Raw genomic sequence first — 18,528 nt, 5'->3', positions numbered from 1 at the left:
TTACAGATGATGGCAGTCTGAAGATTATTTTTTAGGAAAGACATATTTTGAAACTGACATAAAGATATTTTGTGTAACTATGTATTTGTTTGTAAAATAACTAGGTTGAAATTTGTGGAAATTGAGGGGTTATATATTCAGGCAATGATTTGGTTTATGTAATAAATGCATAGTTAGCAAAGTAAAAAGGTTTATGTAACTATTTTGTACATGTAAACTGTGAATTAATTATCTGTGTACAAGTTCCATAATTTTGGTTTAATTAGAACAGAAAATAAAGTTTTCAGTGGGAATCGCCTAAATACTGCACTACAACTGCGAAATCTCTAGTACAGTATCTTCAGCTCATCTTATATCAGTGTTTTGCAATGATGAAAATTCTCTACCTGAACTCTTCCTTAAATTTAAATCTAAACTGTGTTCATAATGACAGCAGGATTGGGGATTATTCAGAAGCACTGAATATTTGGAATAATGTTGTTGTTGTTGTTGTTGTTGTTGTTGTGGTCTTCAGTCCTGAGACTGGTTTGATGCAGCTCTCCATGCTACTCTATCCTGTGCAAGCTTCTTCATCTCCCAGTACCTACTGCAACCTACATCCTTCTGAATCTGCTTAGTGTATTCATCTCTTGGTCTCCCTCTAGAATTTTTACCCTCGACGCTGCCCTCCAATACACAATTGGTGACCCCTTGGTGCCTCAGAACATGTCCTACCACCTGATCCATTCTTCTAGTCAAGTTGTGCCACAAACACCTCTTCTCCCGAATTCTGTTCAATACCTCCTCATTAGTTATGTCATCTACCCATCTAATCTTCAGCATTCTTCTGCAGTACCACATTTCAAAAGCTTCTATTCTCTTCTTGTCCAAACTATTTATCATCCATGTTTCACTTCCATACATGGCTACACTCCATACATATACTTTAAGAAATGTCTTCCTGACACTTAAATCTATACTCGATGTTAACAAATTTCTCTTCTTCAGAAACGCTTTGCTTCCCATTGCCAGTCTACATTTTATATCATCTCTACTTCGACCATCATCAGTTATTTTGCTCCCCAAATAGCAAAACTACTTTGTCTCATTTCCTAATCTAATTCCCTCAGCATCACTTGACTTAATTCGACTACATTCCATTATCCTCATTTTGCTTTTGTTGTTGTTCATCTTATATCCTCCTTTCAAGACACTATCCATGCCATTCAACTGCTCTTCCAAGTCCTTTGCTGTCTCTGACAGAATTACAATGTAATCAGCAAACCTCAAAGTTTTTATTTCTTCTCCATGGATTTTAATACCTACTCCGAATTTTTATTTTGTTTCCTTCACTGCTTGCTCAATATACAGATTGAATAACATCGGGAGAGACTACAACCCTGTCCCACTCCCTTCCCAACCACTACTTCCCTTTCATGTCCCTCGACTCTTTTAACTGCCATCTGGTTTCTGTACAAATTGTAAATAGCCTTTCACTCCCAGTATTTTACCCCTGCCACCTTCAGAATTTGAAAGAGAGTATTCCAGTCAACATTGTCAAAAGCTTTCTCTAAGTCTACAAATGCTAGAAACGTAGGTTTGCCTTTCCTTAATCTAGCTTCTAAGATATGTCGTAGGGTCAGTATTGCCTCACATGTTCCAACATTTCTACGGAATTCAAACAGATCTTCTCCAATGTTGGCTGCTACTAGTTTTTCCATTCATCTGTAAAGAATTCACGTTAGTATTTAGCAGCTGTGACTTATTAAACTGATTGTTTGGTAATTTTCACATATGTCAGCACCTGCTTTATTTGGGACTGGAATTATTATATTCTTCTTGAAGTCTGAGGGTATTTTGCCTGTTTCATACATCTTGCTCACCAGATGGTAGAGTTTTGTCAGGACAGGCTCTCCCAAGACCGTCACTAGTTCCAATCGTATGTTGTCTACTCCGGGGACTTGTTTCAACTCAGGTCTTTCAGTGCTCTGTCAAACTCTTTACGCAGTATCGTATCTCCCATTTCATCTTCATCTACATCCTCTTCCATTTCCATAATAATGTCCTCAAGTACATTGCCCTTGTATAGACCCTCTATATACTCCTTCCATCTTTCTGCTTTCCCCTCTTTGCTTAGAACTGGGTTTCCATCTGAGCTCTTGATATTCATACAAGTGGTTCTCTTATCTCCAAAGGTGTCTTTAATTTTCCTGTAGGCAGTATCTATCTTGCCCCTAATGAGATAAGTCTCTATATCCTTACATTTGTACTCTAGCCATCCCTGCTGAGCCATTTTGCACATCCTGTCGATCTCATTTTTGAGACATTTCTATTCCTTTTTGCCTGCTTCATTTACTGCATTTTTTATATTTTCTCCTTTCATCTATTAAATTCAATATTTCTTCTGTTACCCAAGGATTTCTACTAGACCTCGTCTTTTTACCTACTTGATCCTCTGCTGCCTTCACTACTTAATCCCTCAAAGCTACCCATTCTTCTTCTACTGTATTTCTTTCCCCCATTTCTGTCAATTGTTCCCTTATGCTCTCCCTGAAACTCTCTACAACCTCTGGGTCTTTCAGTTTATCCAGGTCCCATCTCCTTAAGTTCCCACCTATTTGCAGTTTCTTCAGTTTTAATCTACAGCTCATAACCAATAGATTGTGGTCAGAGTCCACATCTGCCCCTGGAAATGTCTTACAATTTAAAACCTGGTTCCTAAATCTCTGTCTTACCATTATATAATCTATCTGAAACATGTCTCCAGGCCTCTTCCATGTATACAACCTTCTTTTGTGATTCTTGAACCAAGTGTTAGCTATGATTAAGTTGTGCTCTGTGCAAAATTCTACCAGGCGGCTTCCTCTTTCATTTCTTAGCCCCAATCCATATTCACCTACTATGTTTCCTTCTCTCCCTTTTCCTATTACCGAACTCCAGTCGCCCATGACTATTAAATTTTCGTCACCCTTCACCATCTGAATAATTTCTTTTATTTCATCATACATTTCTTCAATTTCTTCGTCATCTGCAGAGCTAGTTGGCATATAAACTTGTACTACTGTAGTAGGTGTGGGCTTCGTATCTATCTTGGCCACAATAATGCGTTCACTATGCTGTTTGTAGTAGCTTACCCGCATTCCTATTTTCCTATTCATTATTAAACCTACACCTGCATTACCCCTATTTGATTTTGTGTTTATAAAGCTGTAGTCACCTGACCAGAATTCTTGTTCCTCCTGCCACCGAACTTCACTAATTCCCACTATATCTAACTTTAACCTATCCATTTCCCTTTTGAAATTTTCTAACCTACCTGCCCGATTAAGGGATCTGACATTCCACGTTCCAATCTGTAGAACACCAGTTTTCTTTCTCCTGACAACAACATCCTCTTGAGTAGTCCCCGCCCGGAGATGCAAATAGGGGACTATTTCACCCTCAGAATATTTTACCCAAGAGGACGCCATCATCATTTAATCATACAGTAAAGCTGCATGCCCTTGGGAAAAATTACGGCTGTAGTTTCCCCTTGCTTTCAACCGTTCGCAGTACCAGCACGGCAATGCTGTTTTGGTTAGTGTTACAAGGCCAGATCAGTCAATCTTGGACTGTTGCCCCTGCAACTACAGAAAAGGCTGCTGCTCCTCTTCAGAAACCATGCGTTTGTCTGGCCTCTCAACAGATACCCCTCCGTTGTGGTTGCGTCTACGGTACGGCTAGCTGTATCGCTGAAGCACGCAAGCCTCCCCACCAATGGCCAGGTCCAAATTAATTCTCATCATTGAAGGAATATGGTAATGGGAGCTATTCCTGAACTTTACTGTGTTACTAAGAAACACATTCTTGTTGTTCTTCTTGTTGGAATATTAAACATTATATTCGTTTGTTGGAAGTGATCAGCAATTAATTGCTTTTTGAGATTGGGTACTTGTGTCTTAACTGCATAAATAATTTAACCATTACATTACTTTTGAAAACAGTATGTGCAAGCAGCAATATAAGTTTTATTACCTGTTCAGTGAGTTATAATTTCGTTCTATCATTTATTTACACTACCATAAATAATATATATTATTCAAGTTACGTAGGTGTTATATGTCAACAAACAACATAGTTGCTTCTATGTAGTTGTTTGTCAGACACTTCATCAAATTCTTTCCATACAACCTTGTTGACTGAAGCAGTGCATCTGCAAAAGAAATAACTACAAAGATGGTTTTCTAAACACCACCACTTCATGTTACACTTCTCCTAATCCATATTATTAATTTTCTTACTACAAATTCATCTTACTCTAGTGATCCATACTCCTCACTACATTTACACTAGTAAGTATCACACTACATACACAAAAAATACCGTTATTATCACATCTATCTTATCATAAACATGACAATTATCATCTACTGTACTTCAGTGCTCTAGCGAGGATATTATTATTCTTTAAACTACTTATTTTTCTGTAGTTTCTCTGACAGGAGTCTCACATCACAAGTGTACATCTTCAGTGACATCATTAAAGGCATCAGTATTTAAATACCTTTTACAGGTGCCATTAAAAATCCTGCCACTGCATCTGACGTACCATCTGCTCCAACTGTCTGCACAACTGGTGGGCAAAGTTCACTGCCTGCCTGTTCCATCATACCTCTGCATCTGATGGGCCTAACCAACTGCACACCCTCACTGCCGCAGCTGATGTACCTGGCTGACTGTTCGCCGCAACTGATGGGCCTGGCAGACCGCAGTGCCTCGCCACTGCACCTGATGGGCCTGGCCAACCACACTGCCTCGCCGCTTCGCCTCATGCGCCTGGCCGACTGCACTGCTTGACCGCCGCACCCTGTGGGCCTGGCCGACCGCACTGCCTCGCCGCCTCGCCCTGTGGGCCTGGCCGACCGCACTGCCTCGCCGCCTCGCCCTGTGGGCCTGGCCGACCGCACTGCCTCGCCGCCTCACCCTGTGGGCCTGGCCGACCGCACTGCCTCACCGCCTCGCCCTGTGGGCCTGGCCGACCGCACTGCCTCGCCGCCTCGCCCTGTGGGCCTGGCCGACCGCACTGCCTCGCCGCCTCACCCTGTGGGCCTGGCCGACCGCACTGCCTCACCGCCTCGCCCTGTGGGCCTGGCCGACCGCACTGCCTCGCCGCCTCGCCCTGTGGTCCTGGCCGACCGCACTGCCTCGCCGCCTGGCCCTGTGGGCCTGGCCGACCGCACTGCCTCGCCGCCTCACCCTGTGGGCCTGGCCGACCGCACTGCCTCGCCGCCTCACCCTGTGGGCCTGGCCGACCGCACTGCCTCGCCGCCTCACCCTGTGGGCCTGGCCGACCGCACTGCCTCGCCGCCTCGCCCTGTGGGCCTGGCCGACCGCACTGCCTCGCCGCCTGGCCCTGTGGGCCTGGCCGACCGCACTGCCTCGCCGCCTGGCCCTTTGGGCCTGGCCGACCGCACTGCCTCGCCGCCTCACCCTGTGGGCCTGGCCGACCGCACTGCCTCGCCGCCTCACCCTGTGGGCCTGGCCGACCGCACTGCCTCGCCGCCTCACACTGTGGGCCTGGCCGACCGCACTGCCTCGCCGCCTCACCCTGTGGGCCTGGCCGACCGCACTGCCTCGCCGCCTGGCCCTGTGGGCCTGGCCGACCGCACTGCCTCGCCGCCTCGCCCTGTGGTCCTGGCCGACCGCACTGCCTCGCCGTCTCGCCCTGTGGGCCTGGCCGACCGCACTGCCTCGCCGCCTCGCCCTGTGGGCCTGGCCGACCGCACTGCCTCGCCGCCTCGCCCTGTGGGCCTGGCCGACCGCACTGCCTCGCCGCCTCGCCCTGTGGGCCTGGCCGACCGCACTGCCTCGCCGCCTCGCCCTGTGGGCCTGGCCGACCGCACTGCCTTGCCGCCTCGCCCTGTGGTCCTGGCCGACCGAACTGCCTCGCCGCCTGGCCCTGTGGGCCTGGCCGACCGCACTGCATCGCCGCCTCACCCTGTGGGCCTGGCCGACCGCACTGCCTCGCCGCCTCACCCTGTGGGCCTGGCCGACCGCACTGCCTCGCCGCCTGGCCCTGTGGGCCTGGCCGACCGCACTGCCTCGCCGCCTCACCCTGTGGGCCTGGCCGACCGCACTGCCTCGCCGCCTGGCCCTGTGGGCCTGGCCGACCGCACTGCCTCGCCGCCTTGCCCTGTGGTCCTGGCCGACCGCACTGCCTCGCCGCCTCGCCCTGTGGGCCTGGCCGACCGCACTGCCTCGCCGCCTCACCCTGTGGGCCTGGCCGACCGCACTGCCTCACCGCCTCGCCCTGTGGGCCTGGCCGACCGCATTGCCTCGCCGCCTCGCCCTGTGGTCCTGGCCGACCGCACTGCCTCGCAGCCTCGCCCTGTGGTCCTGGCCGACCGCACTGCCTCGCCGCCTCACCCTGTGGTCCTGGCCGACCGCACTGCCTCGCCGCCTGGCCCTGTGGGCCTGGCCGACCGCACTGCCTCGCCGCCTCGCCCTGTGGGCCTGGCCGACCGCACTGCCTCGCCGCCTCACCCTGTGGGCCTGGCCGACCGCACTGCCTCGCCGCCTCACCCTGTGGGCCTGGCCGACCGCACTGCCTCGCCGCCTCGCCCTGTGGGCCTGGCCGACCGCACTGCCTCGCCGCCTCACCCTGTGGGCCTGGCCGACCGCACTGCCTCGCCGCCTGGCCCTGTGGGCCTGGCCGACCGCACTGCCTCGCCGCCTCGCCCTGTGGTCCTGGCCGACCGCACTGCCTCGCCGCCTCGCCCTGTGGTCCTGGCCGACCGCACTGCCTCGCCGCCTGGCCCTGTGGGCCTGGCCGACCGCACTGCCTCGCCGCCTCGCCCTGTGGGCCTGGCCGACCGCACTGCCTCGCCGCCTCGCCCTGTGGGCCTGGCCGACCGCACTGCCTCGCCGCCTCACCCTGTGGGCCTGGCCGACCGCACTGCCTCGCCGCCTGGCCCTGTGGGCCTGGCCGACCGCACTGCCTCGCCGCCTCACCCTGTGGGCCTGGCCGACCGCACTGCCTCGCCGCCTCACCCTGTGGGCCTGGCCGACCGCACTGCCTCGCCGCCTCGCCCTGTGGGCCTGGCCGACCGCACTGCCTCGCCGCCTCGCCCTGTGGTCCTGGCCGACCGCACTGCCTCGCCGCCTGGCCCTGTGGGCCTGGCCGACCGCACTGCCTCGCCGCCTCACCCTGTGGGCCTGGCCGACCGCACTGCCTCGCCGCCTCACCCTGTGGGCCTGGCCGACCGCACTGCCTCGCCGCCTGGCCCTGTGGGCCTGGCCGACCGCACTGCCTCGCCGCCTCACCCTGTGGGCCTGGCCGACCGCACTGCCTCGCCGCCTCGCCCTGTGGGCCTGGCCGACCGCACTGCCTCGCCGCCTCGCCCTGTGGTCCTGGCCGACCGCACTGCCTCGCCGCCTCACCCTGTGGGCCTGGCCGACCGCACTGCCTCGCCGCCTCACCCTGTGGGCCTGGCCGACCGCACTGCCTCGCCGCCTGGCCCTGTGGGCCTGGCCGACCGCACTGCCTCGCCGCCTCGCCCTGTGGTCCTGGCCGACCGCACTGCCTCGCCGCCTCGCCCTGTGGGCCTGGCCGACCGCACTGCCTCGCCGCCTCACCCTGTGGGCCTGGCCGACCGCACTGCCTCACCGCCTCGCCCTGTGGGCCTGGCCGACCGCACTGCCTCGCCGCCTCGCCCTGTGGTCCTGGCCGACCGCACTGCCTCGCCGCCTGGCCCTGTGGGCCTGGCCGACCGCACTGCCTCGCCGCCTCGCCCTGTGGGCCTGGCCGACCGCACTGCCTCGCCGCCTCACCCTGTGGGCCTGGCCGACCGCACTGCCTCGCCGCCTCGCCCTGTGGTCCTGGCCGACCGCACTGCCTCGCCGCCTGTCCCTGTGGGCCTGGCCGACCGCACTGCCTCGCCGCCTGGCCCTGTGGGCCTGGCCGACCGCACTGCCTCGCCGCCTCACCCTGTGGGCCTGGCCGACCGCACTGCCTCGCCGCCTCGCCCTGTGGTCCTGGCCGACCGCACTGCCGCGCTGCCTCGCCCTGTGGTCCTGGCCGACCGCACTGCCTCGCCGCCTCGCCCTGTGGGCCTGGCCGACCGCACTGCCTCGCCGCCTCACCCTGTGGGCCTGGCCGACCGCACTGCCTCACCGCCTCGCCCTGTGGGCCTGGCCGACCGCACTGCCTCGCCGCCTCGCCCTGTGGTCCTGGCCGACCGCACTGCCTCGCCGCCTGGCCCTGTGGGCCTGGCCGACCGCACTGCCTCGCCGCCTCGCCCTGTGGGCCTGGCCGACCGCACTGCCTCGCCGCCTCACCCTGTGGGCCTGGCCGACCGCACTGCCTCGCCGCCTCGCCCTGTGGTCCTGGCCGACCGCACTGCCTCGCCGCCTGTCCCTGTGGGCCTGGCCGACCGCACTGCCTCGCCGCCTGGCCCTGTGGGCCTGGCCGACCGCACTGCCTCGCCGCCTCACCCTGTGGGCCTGGCCGACCGCACTGCCTCGCCGCCTCGCCCTGTGGTCCTGGCCGACCGCACTGCCGCGCCGCCTCGCCCTGTGGGCCTGGCCGACCGCACTGCCTCGCCGCCTCACCCTGTGGGCCTGGCCGACCGCACTGCCTCACCGCCTCGCCCTGTGGGCCTGGCCGACCGCACTGCCTCGCCGCCTCGCCGCCTCGCCCTGTGGGCCTGGCCGACCGCACTGCCTCGCCGCCTGGCCCTGTGGTCCTGGCCGACCGCAATGACTGGGACTGACCGGTCGCTTAGCCTCACGAACGCATATGATGGGAAAAGAAGACCACTCTGTATGACGACTGCACCTGATGGGTGACAACTCGTCCACACAACAACACCTGATGTGCCTGGTCTATTGCACCTGAAGGGACAAGTCTACGGAACCTGATGGACTGGGCTGACAGCATGGCCTCACAACATAACCATATGGGCCTGGCTGACACACTGCCGTACGACCCACCGGATGGGCCTAGCGGACAGCACTGCCTCACGACCGCTCCTGATGAGCCTGGTCGACAGCCCCGCCACACGACCACAACTGATGGGCCTGGCCGACAGCCCTACCTCACGACTGCACCTGATGGGCCTGGCTGACAGCCGTGCTTCACGACTGCACCTTATGGGCCTGGCTGACAGCACTGCCTCACGACCGCACCTGATTGGCCTGGCCGACAGGACAGCCTCACGACCGCTCCTGATGTGCTTGTCCACCGCACTTCATTATGACCTCACCTCATGGGCATGGACGACCACACTGCCTCACGAATGCACCTGATGGGCCCTGCCGACTGCACCTGATGGGAATGGCAATTCCTACTGCCTCACGACCACACATGATGGTCCTGACAGACTGCACTGCCTCACGACCGCAACTGATGGGCCTGGCGAACTGCACTGCCTCACGGCAGTTCCTGATCGGCTTGGCGGACTGATCTGCCTCACGACCGCACCTGATGGGACTGGTGGACTGCACTGCCTCACTACCGCACCTGATGGGCCTACCGGACTGCACTGCCTCACGACCGCACCCGATGGGCCGGGCAGACTGCCTCACGACCGCACCCGATGGGCCGGGCAGACTGCACTGCCTCACGACTGCACCTAATGGCCTGGTGGACTGCACTGCCACACGAACGCACCTTTAGCCTGTCCATCAGCACTGCTTCAAGACTGCACCTGTTGGGCCAGGCCGCCAGCACTGCCTCACGATCGCACCTGATGGGCCTGGCCGACAGCACTGCCTCACGACCGCACCTGATGGGCCTGGCCGACAGCACTGCCTCACGACCGCACCTGATGGGCCTGGCCGACAGCACTGCCTCACGACCGCACGTGATGGGCACGGCGGACTGATCTGCCTCACGACCTAGCTTGATTTGCCTGGCAGACTAAACTGCACAACGACCGCACCTAATGGCCAGGTGGACTGCACTGCCCCACGACCGAACCTGAAGGGCCTGGCGGACTGCACTGCCTCACGACCGCACCTGAAGGGCCTGGCGGACTACAATGCCTCACGACCGCATCTAAAGGGCCTGGCGGACGGCACTGACTCACGACTGCACCTGAAGGGCATGGCAGACTGCACTGCCTCACGACCGCACCTGAAGGGCCTGTCGGACTGCACTGCCTCACGACCGCACCTGAAGGGCCTGGCGGACTGCACTGCCTCACGACCGCACCTGAAGGGCCTGGCGGACTGCACTGCCTCACGACCGCACCTGAAGGGCCTGGCGGACTGCACTGCCTCATGACCGCACCTGAAGGGCCTGGTGACTGCACTGCGTCACGACCACACCTGAAGGGCCTGGCAGACTGCACTGCGTCACGACCGCACCTGAAGGGCCTGGCGGAAGGCACTGCGTCCCGACCGCACCTGAAGGGCCTGGCGGACTGCACTGCCTCACGACCGCACCTGAAGGGCCTGTCGGTCTGCACTGCCTCACGACCGCACCTGAAGTGCCTGGCGGACTGCACTGCCTCACGACCTCACCTGAAGGGCCTGGCGGCCTGCACTGCCTCACGACCTCACCTGAAGGGCCTGGCGGACTGCACTCCCTCACCACTGCAACTGATTGGCCTGGCCGACAGCACTGCCTCACGACCGCACCTGATGGGCCTGGCCGACAGCACTGCCTCACGACCGCACCTGATGGGCCTGGCCGACAGCATTGCCTCACGACCGCACCTGATGGCCCTGGCCGACAGCACTGCCTCACGACCGCACCTGATGGGCCTGGCCGACAGCACTGCCTCACGACCGCACCTGATGGGCCTGGCCGACAGCACTGCCTCAGGACCGCACCTGATGGGCCTGGCCGACAGCACTGCCTCACGACCGCACCTGATGGGCCTGGCCGACAGCACTGCCTAACGACCGCACCTGATGGGCCTGGCCGACAGCACTGCCTCACGACCGCACCTGATGGGCCTGGCCGACAGCACTGCCTCACGACCACACCTGATGGGCCTGGCCGACAGCACTGCCTCACGACCGCACCTGATGGGCCTGGCCGACAGCACTGCCTCACGACCGCACCTGATGGGCCTGGCCGACAGCACTGCCTCACGACCGTACTTGATGGGCTTGGCCGACAGCGCTGCCTCACGACCGCACGTGATGGGCCTGGCCGACAGCGCTGCCTCACGACCGCACGTGATGGGCCTGGCCGACAGCGCTGCCTCACGACCGCACCTGATGGGCCTGGCCGACAGCACTGCCTCACGACCGCACCTGATGGGCCTGGCCGACAACACTCCCTCACGACCGCACCTCATGGGCCTGGCCGACAGGACTGCCGCACGACCGCACTAGATGGGCCTGGTCGCCAGCACCGCCTCACGTCTGCACCAGATGGGCCTGGTCGCCAGCACCGCCTCACGTCTGCACCAGATGGGCCTGGTCGCCAGTAATGCCACACGACCGCTACTGATGGGCCTGGCTGACAGCACTGCCTCACAACCGCTCCTGATAGGCCTGGCGGACTGCACTGCTTCTCGAATGCTCCAGATTGCCCTGGTGGATGGCACTGCGTCTCGAACGCACCTGATTTCCCTGGTGAAGTGCACTGCCTCTCGACTGCACCTGATTAGCCTGGTGGGCTGCACTGCAGTTCCTCGCAGATGCAACTGTTGTTCCTGGCTCGATCGCAGTGCCTCGTCGCCACCCCTCATTGGAAGGCCCAACCGCAGTGCCTCCCTGCCGACCCAGATGTGCGTGGCCCGACAGCAGTGCCTTACGACTGCACCTGATGGGCCTGGTAGACTGACTGCTTCACGACCGCACCCGATGGGCCTGGCGGACTGCACTGATAATAGACTGCACCTAATGGCCTGGTGGACTGCACTGCCTCACGACCGCACCTATGGCCTGACCATCAGCACTGCTTAAAGACCGCACCTGGTGTGCCTGACTGACAGTACAGCCTCACGACTGCACCTGATGGGCCTGGCCGCCAGTACTGCTTCACAACCGCACCTGATGGGCCTGGCCGACAGCCCTGCCTCACGACCGCACTTGATGGGCCTGGCCGACAGCACTGCCTCACGACCACTCCTGATGTGCTTGGCCACCACACTTATTTATGACTCCACCTCATGGGCATGGAAGACCACAGTGCCTCACGAATGCACCTGATGGGCACTGCCAACTGCACCTGATGGAAATGGCCGATCCCACTGCCTGACAGCGCACCTCATGGGCCTGGCAGACTGCACTGCCTCAAGACAGCACCTGATTTGCCTGGCCAACAGCACTGCCTCACGACCGCAACTGATGGACCTGGCCGACAGCAATGCCTCACGACCACAACTGATGGGCCTGGCCGACAGCACTGCCTCACGACCGCAACTGATGGGCCTCTCCAACAGCACTGGCTCACGACCTCAACTGATGGGCCTGGCCGACAGCACTGGCTCATGACCGCAACTGATGGGCCTGGCCGACAGCACTGCCTCACGACCGCACCTGTTGGGCCTGGCCGACACTACAGCCTCACAACCGCACCTGATGGGCCTGGCCGCCAGTACTGCTTCACAACCGCACCTGTTGGGCCCGGCCGACAGCCCTGCCTCAAGAACGAACTTGATGGGCCTGGCCGACAGGCCTGCCTCAGGACCGCACCTGATGAGCCTGGCCGACAGCCCTGCCTCAGGACCGCACCTGATGGGCCTGGCCGACAGCCCTGCCTCAGGACCGCACTTGATGGGCCTGGCCGACAGCCCTGCCTCAGGACCGCACTTGATGGGCCTGGCCGACAACCCTGCCTCACGACTGCACCTGATGGGCCTGGCCGACAGCCCTGCCTCACGACCGCACCTGATGGTCCTGGCCGACAGCCCTGACTCACGACCGCACCTGATGGGCCTGGCCGACAGCACTGCCTCACGACCACTCCTGATGTGCTTGGCCACAGCACTTATTTGTGACTCCACCTCATGGGCATGGAAGACCACACTGCCTCTCGAATGCACCTGATGGGCACTGCCGACTGCACCTGATGGAAATGGCCAATCCCCCAGCATGACGGCCGCACCTCATGGGCCTGGCAGACTGCACTGCCTCAAGACAGCACCTGATTTGCCTGGTGGACTGCACTGCCTCACGATCGCACCAGAAGGGTCCGGCAGACTGCACTGCCTCACGATGGCACCTGAAGTGTCCGGCAGACTGCACTGCCTACCGACTGCACCTGGTGTGCCTGGCGGACTGCACTGCCTCACGACCGCACCTGTTGGGCCTGCTCGACAGCACTGCCTCACGACTGCACCTGTTGGGCCTGGCCGACAGCACTGCCTCACGACCACACCTGTTGGGCCTGGCCGACAGTACTGCCTCACGACCGCACCTGGTGGTCCTGGCCGACCGCACTGCCTCGCCGCCTCGCCCTGTGGGCCTGGCTGACCGCACTGCCTCGCCGCTTCACCCTGTGGGCCTGGCCGACCGCACTGCCTCGCCGCCTCGCCCTGTGGGCCTGGCCGACCGCACTGCCTCGCCGCCTCGCCCTGTGGGCCTGGCCGACCGCACTGCCTCGCCGCCTCGCCCTGTGGGCCTGGCCGACCGCACTGCCTCGCCGCCTGGCCCTGTGGGCCTGGCCGACCGCACTGCCTCGCCGCCTCGCCCTGTGGGCCTGGCCGACCGCACTGCCTCGCCGCCTGTCCCTGTGGGCCTGGCCGACCGCACTGCCTCGCCGCCTCGCCCTGTGGGCCTGGCCGACCGCACTGCCTCGCCGCCTCGCCCTGTGGGCCTGGCCGACCGCACTGCCGCGCCGCCTCACCCTGTGGGCCTGGCCGACCGCACTGCCGTGCCGCCTCGCCCTGTGGGCCTGGCCGACCGCACTGCCTCGCCGCCTCGCCCTGTGGGCCTGGCCGACCGCACTGCCTCGCCGCCTCGCCCTGTGGTCCTGGCCGACCGCACTGCCTCGCCGCCTGGCCCTGTGGGCCTGGCCGACCGCACTGCCTCGCCGCCTTGCCCTGTGGGCCTGGCCGACCGCAATGACTGGGCCTGACCGGTCGCATAGCCTCACGAACGCATATGATGGGAAAAGAAGGCCACTCTGTATGACGACTGCACCTGATGGGTGACAACTCGTCCACACAACCACACCTGATGTGCCTGGTCTATTGCACCTGAAGGGTCTACGGAACCTGATGGACTGGGCTGACAGCATGGCCTCACAACATAACCATATGGGCCTGGCTGACACACTGCCGTACGACCCACCGGATGGGCCTAGCGGACAGCACTGCCTCACGACCGCTCCTGATGAGCCTGGTCGACAGCCCCGCTTCACGACCACACCTGATGGGCCTGGCCGACAGCCCTACCTCACGACTGCACCTGATGGGCCTGGCTGACAGCCCTGCTTCACGACTGCACCTTATGGGCCTGGCTGACAGCACTGCCTCACGACCGCACCTGATTAGCCTGGCCGACAGGACAGCCCCACGACCGCTCCTGATGTGCTTGTCCACCGCACTTCATTATGACCTCACCTCATGGGCATGGACGACCACACTGCCTCACGAATGCACCTGATGGGCCCTGCCGACTGCACCTGATGGGAATGGCAGATCCTACTGCCTCACGACCACACATGATGGTCCCGGCGGACTGCACTGCCGCACGAACGCACCTTTAGCCTGGCCATCAGCACTGCTTCAAGACTGCACCTGTTGGGCCAGGCCGCCAGCACTGCCTCACGATTGCACCTGATGGGCCTGGCCGACAGCACTGCCTCACTACCGCACCTGATGGGCCTGGCCGACAGCACTGCCTCACGACCGCACCTGATGGGCCTGGCCGACAGCACTGCCTCACGACCGCACGTGATGGGCACGGCGGACTGATCTGCCTCACGACCTAACTTGATTTGCCTGGCAGACTAAACTGCACAACGACCGCACCTAATGCCCGGGTGGACTGCACTGCCCCACGACCAAACCTGAAGGGCCTGGAGGACTGCACTGCCTCACGACCGCACCTGAAGGGCCTGGCGGACTGCACTGCCTCACGACCGCTTCTGAAGGGCCTGGCGGACTGCACTGCCTCACGACCGCACCTGAAGGGCCTGCCGGACTGCACTGCCTCACGACCGCACCTGAAGGGCCTGGCGGACTGCACTGCATCACGACCGCACCTGAAGGGCCTGGCGGACTGCACTGCATCACGACCGCACCTGAAGGGCCTGGCGCACTGCAATGCCTCACGACCGCACCTGAAGGGCCTGGCGCACTGCAATGCCTCACGACCGCACCTGAAGGGCCTGGCGGACTGCAATGCCTCACGACCGCACCTGAAGGGCCTGGCGGACTGCAATGCCTCACGACCGCACCTGAAGGGCCTGGCGGACTGCAATGCCTCACGACCGCACCTGAAGGGCCTGGCGGACTGCAATGCCCACGACCGCACCTGAAGGGCCTGGCGGACTGCACTGCCTCACGACCGCACCTGAAGGGCCTGGCGGCTGCACTGCGTCACGACCGCACCTGAAGGGCCTGGCGGACTGCACTGCGTTACGACCGCACCTGAAGGGCCTGGCTGAATGCACTGCGTCACGAACGCACCTGAAGGGCCTGGCGGACTGCACTGCATCACGACCGCACCTGAAGGGCCTGGCGGACTGCACTGCCTCACGACCGCACCTGAAGGGCCTGGCGGACTGCACTGCCTCACGACCGCACCTGAAGGGCCTGGCGGACTGCACTGCCTCACGACCGCACCTGAAGGGCCTGGCGGACTGCACTGCCTCACGACCGCACCTGAAGGGCCTGGCGGACTGCACTGCCTCACGACCGCACCTGAAGGGCCTGGCGGACTGCACTGCCTCACGACCTCACCTGAAGGGCCTGGCGGACTGCACTCCCTCACGACCTCACCTGAAGGTCCTGGCGGACTGCACTCCCTCACCACTGCAAGTGATTGGCCTGGCCGACAGCACTGCCTCACGACCGCAACTGATGGGTCTGGCAGACAGCTCTGCCTCACGACCGCACCTGATGGGCCTGGCCGACAGCACTGCCTCACGACCGCACCTGATGGGCCTGGCCGACAGCACTGCCTCACGACCGCACCTGATGGGCCTGGCCGACAGCACTGCCTCACGACCGCACCTGATGGGCCTGGCCGACAGTACTTCCTCACGACCGCACCTGATGGGCCTGGCCGACAGCACTGCCTCACGACCGCACCTGATGGGCCTGGCCGACAGCACTGCCTCACGACCGCACCTGATGGGCCTGGCCGACAGCACTGCCTCACGACCGCACCTGATGGGCCTGGCCGACAGCACTGCCTCACGACCGCACCTGATGGGCCTGGCCGACAGCACTGCCTCACGACCGGACCTGATGGGCCTGGCCGACAGCACTGCCTCACGACCGGACCTGAAGGGCCTGGCCGACAGCACTGCCTCACGACCGCACCTGGTGGGCCTGGCCGACAGCACTGCTGCACGACCGCACCTGGTGGGCCTGGCCGACAGCACTGCCCCACGACCGCACCTGGTGGACCTGGCCGACAGCGCTGCCTCACGACCGCACCTGGTGGGCCTGGCCGACAGCGCTGCCTCACGACCGCACCTGGTGGGCCTGGCCGACAGCGCTGCCTCACGACCGCACCTGGTGGGCCTGGCCGACAGCGCTGCCTCACGACCGCACCTGATGGTCCTGGCCGACAGCGCTGCCTCACGAACGCACCTGATGGGCCTGGCCGACAGCGCTGCCTCACGAACGCACCTGATGGGCCTGGCCGACAGCGCTGCCTCACGACCGCACCTGATGGGCCTGGCCGACAGCGCTGCCTCACAACCGCACCTGATTGGCCTGGCCGACAGCACTGCCTCACGACCGCACCTGATGGGCCTGGCCGACAGCACTGCCTCACGACCGCACCTGATGGGCCTGGCCGACAGCACTGCCTCACGACCGCACCTGATGGGCCTGGCCGACAGCGCTGCCTCACGACCGCACCTGATGGGCCTGGCCGACAGCGCTGCCTCACGACCGCACCTCATGGGCCTGGCCGAGAGCACTGCCTCACAAACGCACCTGATGGGCCTGGCCGACAGGACTGCCTCACGACCGCACCAGATGGGCCTGGTCGCCAGCATCGCCTCACGTCCGCAGCAGATGGGCCTGGTCGCCAGTAATGCCAGACGACCGCTACTGATGGGCCTGGCTGACAGCACTGCCTCACAACCGCTCCTGATAGGCCTGGCGGACTGCACTGCCTCTCGAATGCTCCAGATTGCCCTGGTGGACTGCACTGCCTCTTGAACGCACCTGATTTCCCTGGTGAACTGCACTGCCTCTCGACTGCACCTGATTAGCCTGGTGGGCTGCACTGCAGTTCCTCGCCGATGCAACTGTTTGTCCTGGCTCGATCGCAGTGCCTCGTCGCCACCCCTCTTTGGACTGGCCCAACCGCAGTGCCTCCCTGCCGACCCTGATGTGCGTGGCCCGACAGCAGTGCCTTACGACTGCACCTGATGGGCCTGGTAGACTGACTGTTCACGACCGCACCCGATGGGCCTGGCGGACTGCACTGATACGAGACTGAACCTAATGGCCTGGTGGACTGCACTGCCTCACGACCGCACCTATGGCCTGACCATCAGCACTGCTTCAAGACCGCACCTGGTGTGCCTGACTGACAGTACAGCCTCACGACCGCACCTGATGGGCCTGGCCGCCAGTACTGCTTCACAACCGCACCTGATGGGCCTGGCCGACAGCACTGCCTCATGACCGCACTTGATAGGCCTGGCCGACAGCACTGCCTCACGACCACTCCTGATGTGCTTGGCCACCACACTTATTTATGACTCCACCTCATGGGCATGGAAGACCACAGTGCCTCACGAATGCACCTGATGGGCACTGCCGACTGCACCTGATGGAAATGGCCGATCCCACTGCCTGACAGCGCACCTCATGGGCCTGGCAGACCTCACTGCCTCAAGACAGCTCCTGATTTGCCTGGCCGACAGCACTGCCTCACGACCGCAACTGATGGACCAGGCCGACAGCAATGCCTCACGACCCCAACTGATGGGCCTGGCCGACAGCACTGCCTCACGACCGCAACTGATGGGCCTCTCCAACAGCACTGGCTCACGACCTCAACTGATGGGCCTGGCCGACAGCACTGGCTCACGACCGCAACTGATGGGCCTGGCCGACAGCACTGCCTCACGACCGCACCTGTTGGGCCTGGCCGACAGTACAGCCTCACAACCGCACCTGATGGGCCTGGCCGCCAGTACTGCTTCACAACCGCACCTGATGGGCCTGGCCGCCAGTACTGCTTCACAACCGCACCTGTTGGGCCTGGCCGACAGCCCTGCCTCAAGAACGAACTTGATGGGCCTGGCCGACAGGCCTGCCTCAGGACCGCACCTGATGAGCCTGGCCGACAGCCCTGCCTCAGGACCGCACCTGATGGGCCTGGCCGACAGCCCTGCCTCAGGACCGCACCTGATGGGCCTGGCCGACAGCCCTGCCTCAGGACCGCACTTGATGGGCCTGGCCGACAGCACTG

The 18,528-nt window shown here is 61.3% G+C and overlaps 2 protein-coding genes across 2 annotated transcripts in view; both read left to right on the top strand.

Moving 5' to 3' along the window:
- The window catches only part of LOC126251433 (collagen alpha-1(I) chain-like), a 143,442-nt gene extending 134,637 nt beyond the window's left edge, over positions 1–8,805 (top strand). Inside the window, exons 2-3 of the mRNA XM_049951854.1 lie at positions 4,724–6,218; positions 6,340–8,805. Of these exons, the coding sequence (XP_049807811.1) occupies positions 4,724–6,218; positions 6,340–8,805 (3,961 nt within the window). The remainder of the gene's footprint in view (positions 1–4,723; positions 6,219–6,339) is intronic.
- A 1,434-nt stretch (positions 8,806–10,239) lies between these two features.
- On the top strand, positions 10,240–10,863 carry LOC126251432 (uncharacterized). The gene has a single exon (XM_049951853.1). The coding sequence runs from the start codon at positions 10,240–10,242 to the stop codon at positions 10,861–10,863; it is 624 nt and encodes a 207-aa protein (XP_049807810.1).
- The last annotated feature ends 7,665 nt before the right edge of the window (positions 10,864–18,528 follow it).

The sequence above is a fragment of the Schistocerca nitens genome, chromosome 4 (assembly GCF_023898315.1).
Source record: "Schistocerca nitens isolate TAMUIC-IGC-003100 chromosome 4, iqSchNite1.1, whole genome shotgun sequence".
Lineage (NCBI taxonomy): Eukaryota > Metazoa > Arthropoda > Insecta > Orthoptera > Acrididae > Schistocerca > Schistocerca nitens.
This window is presented reverse-complemented; position numbering and strand designations above follow the sequence as displayed.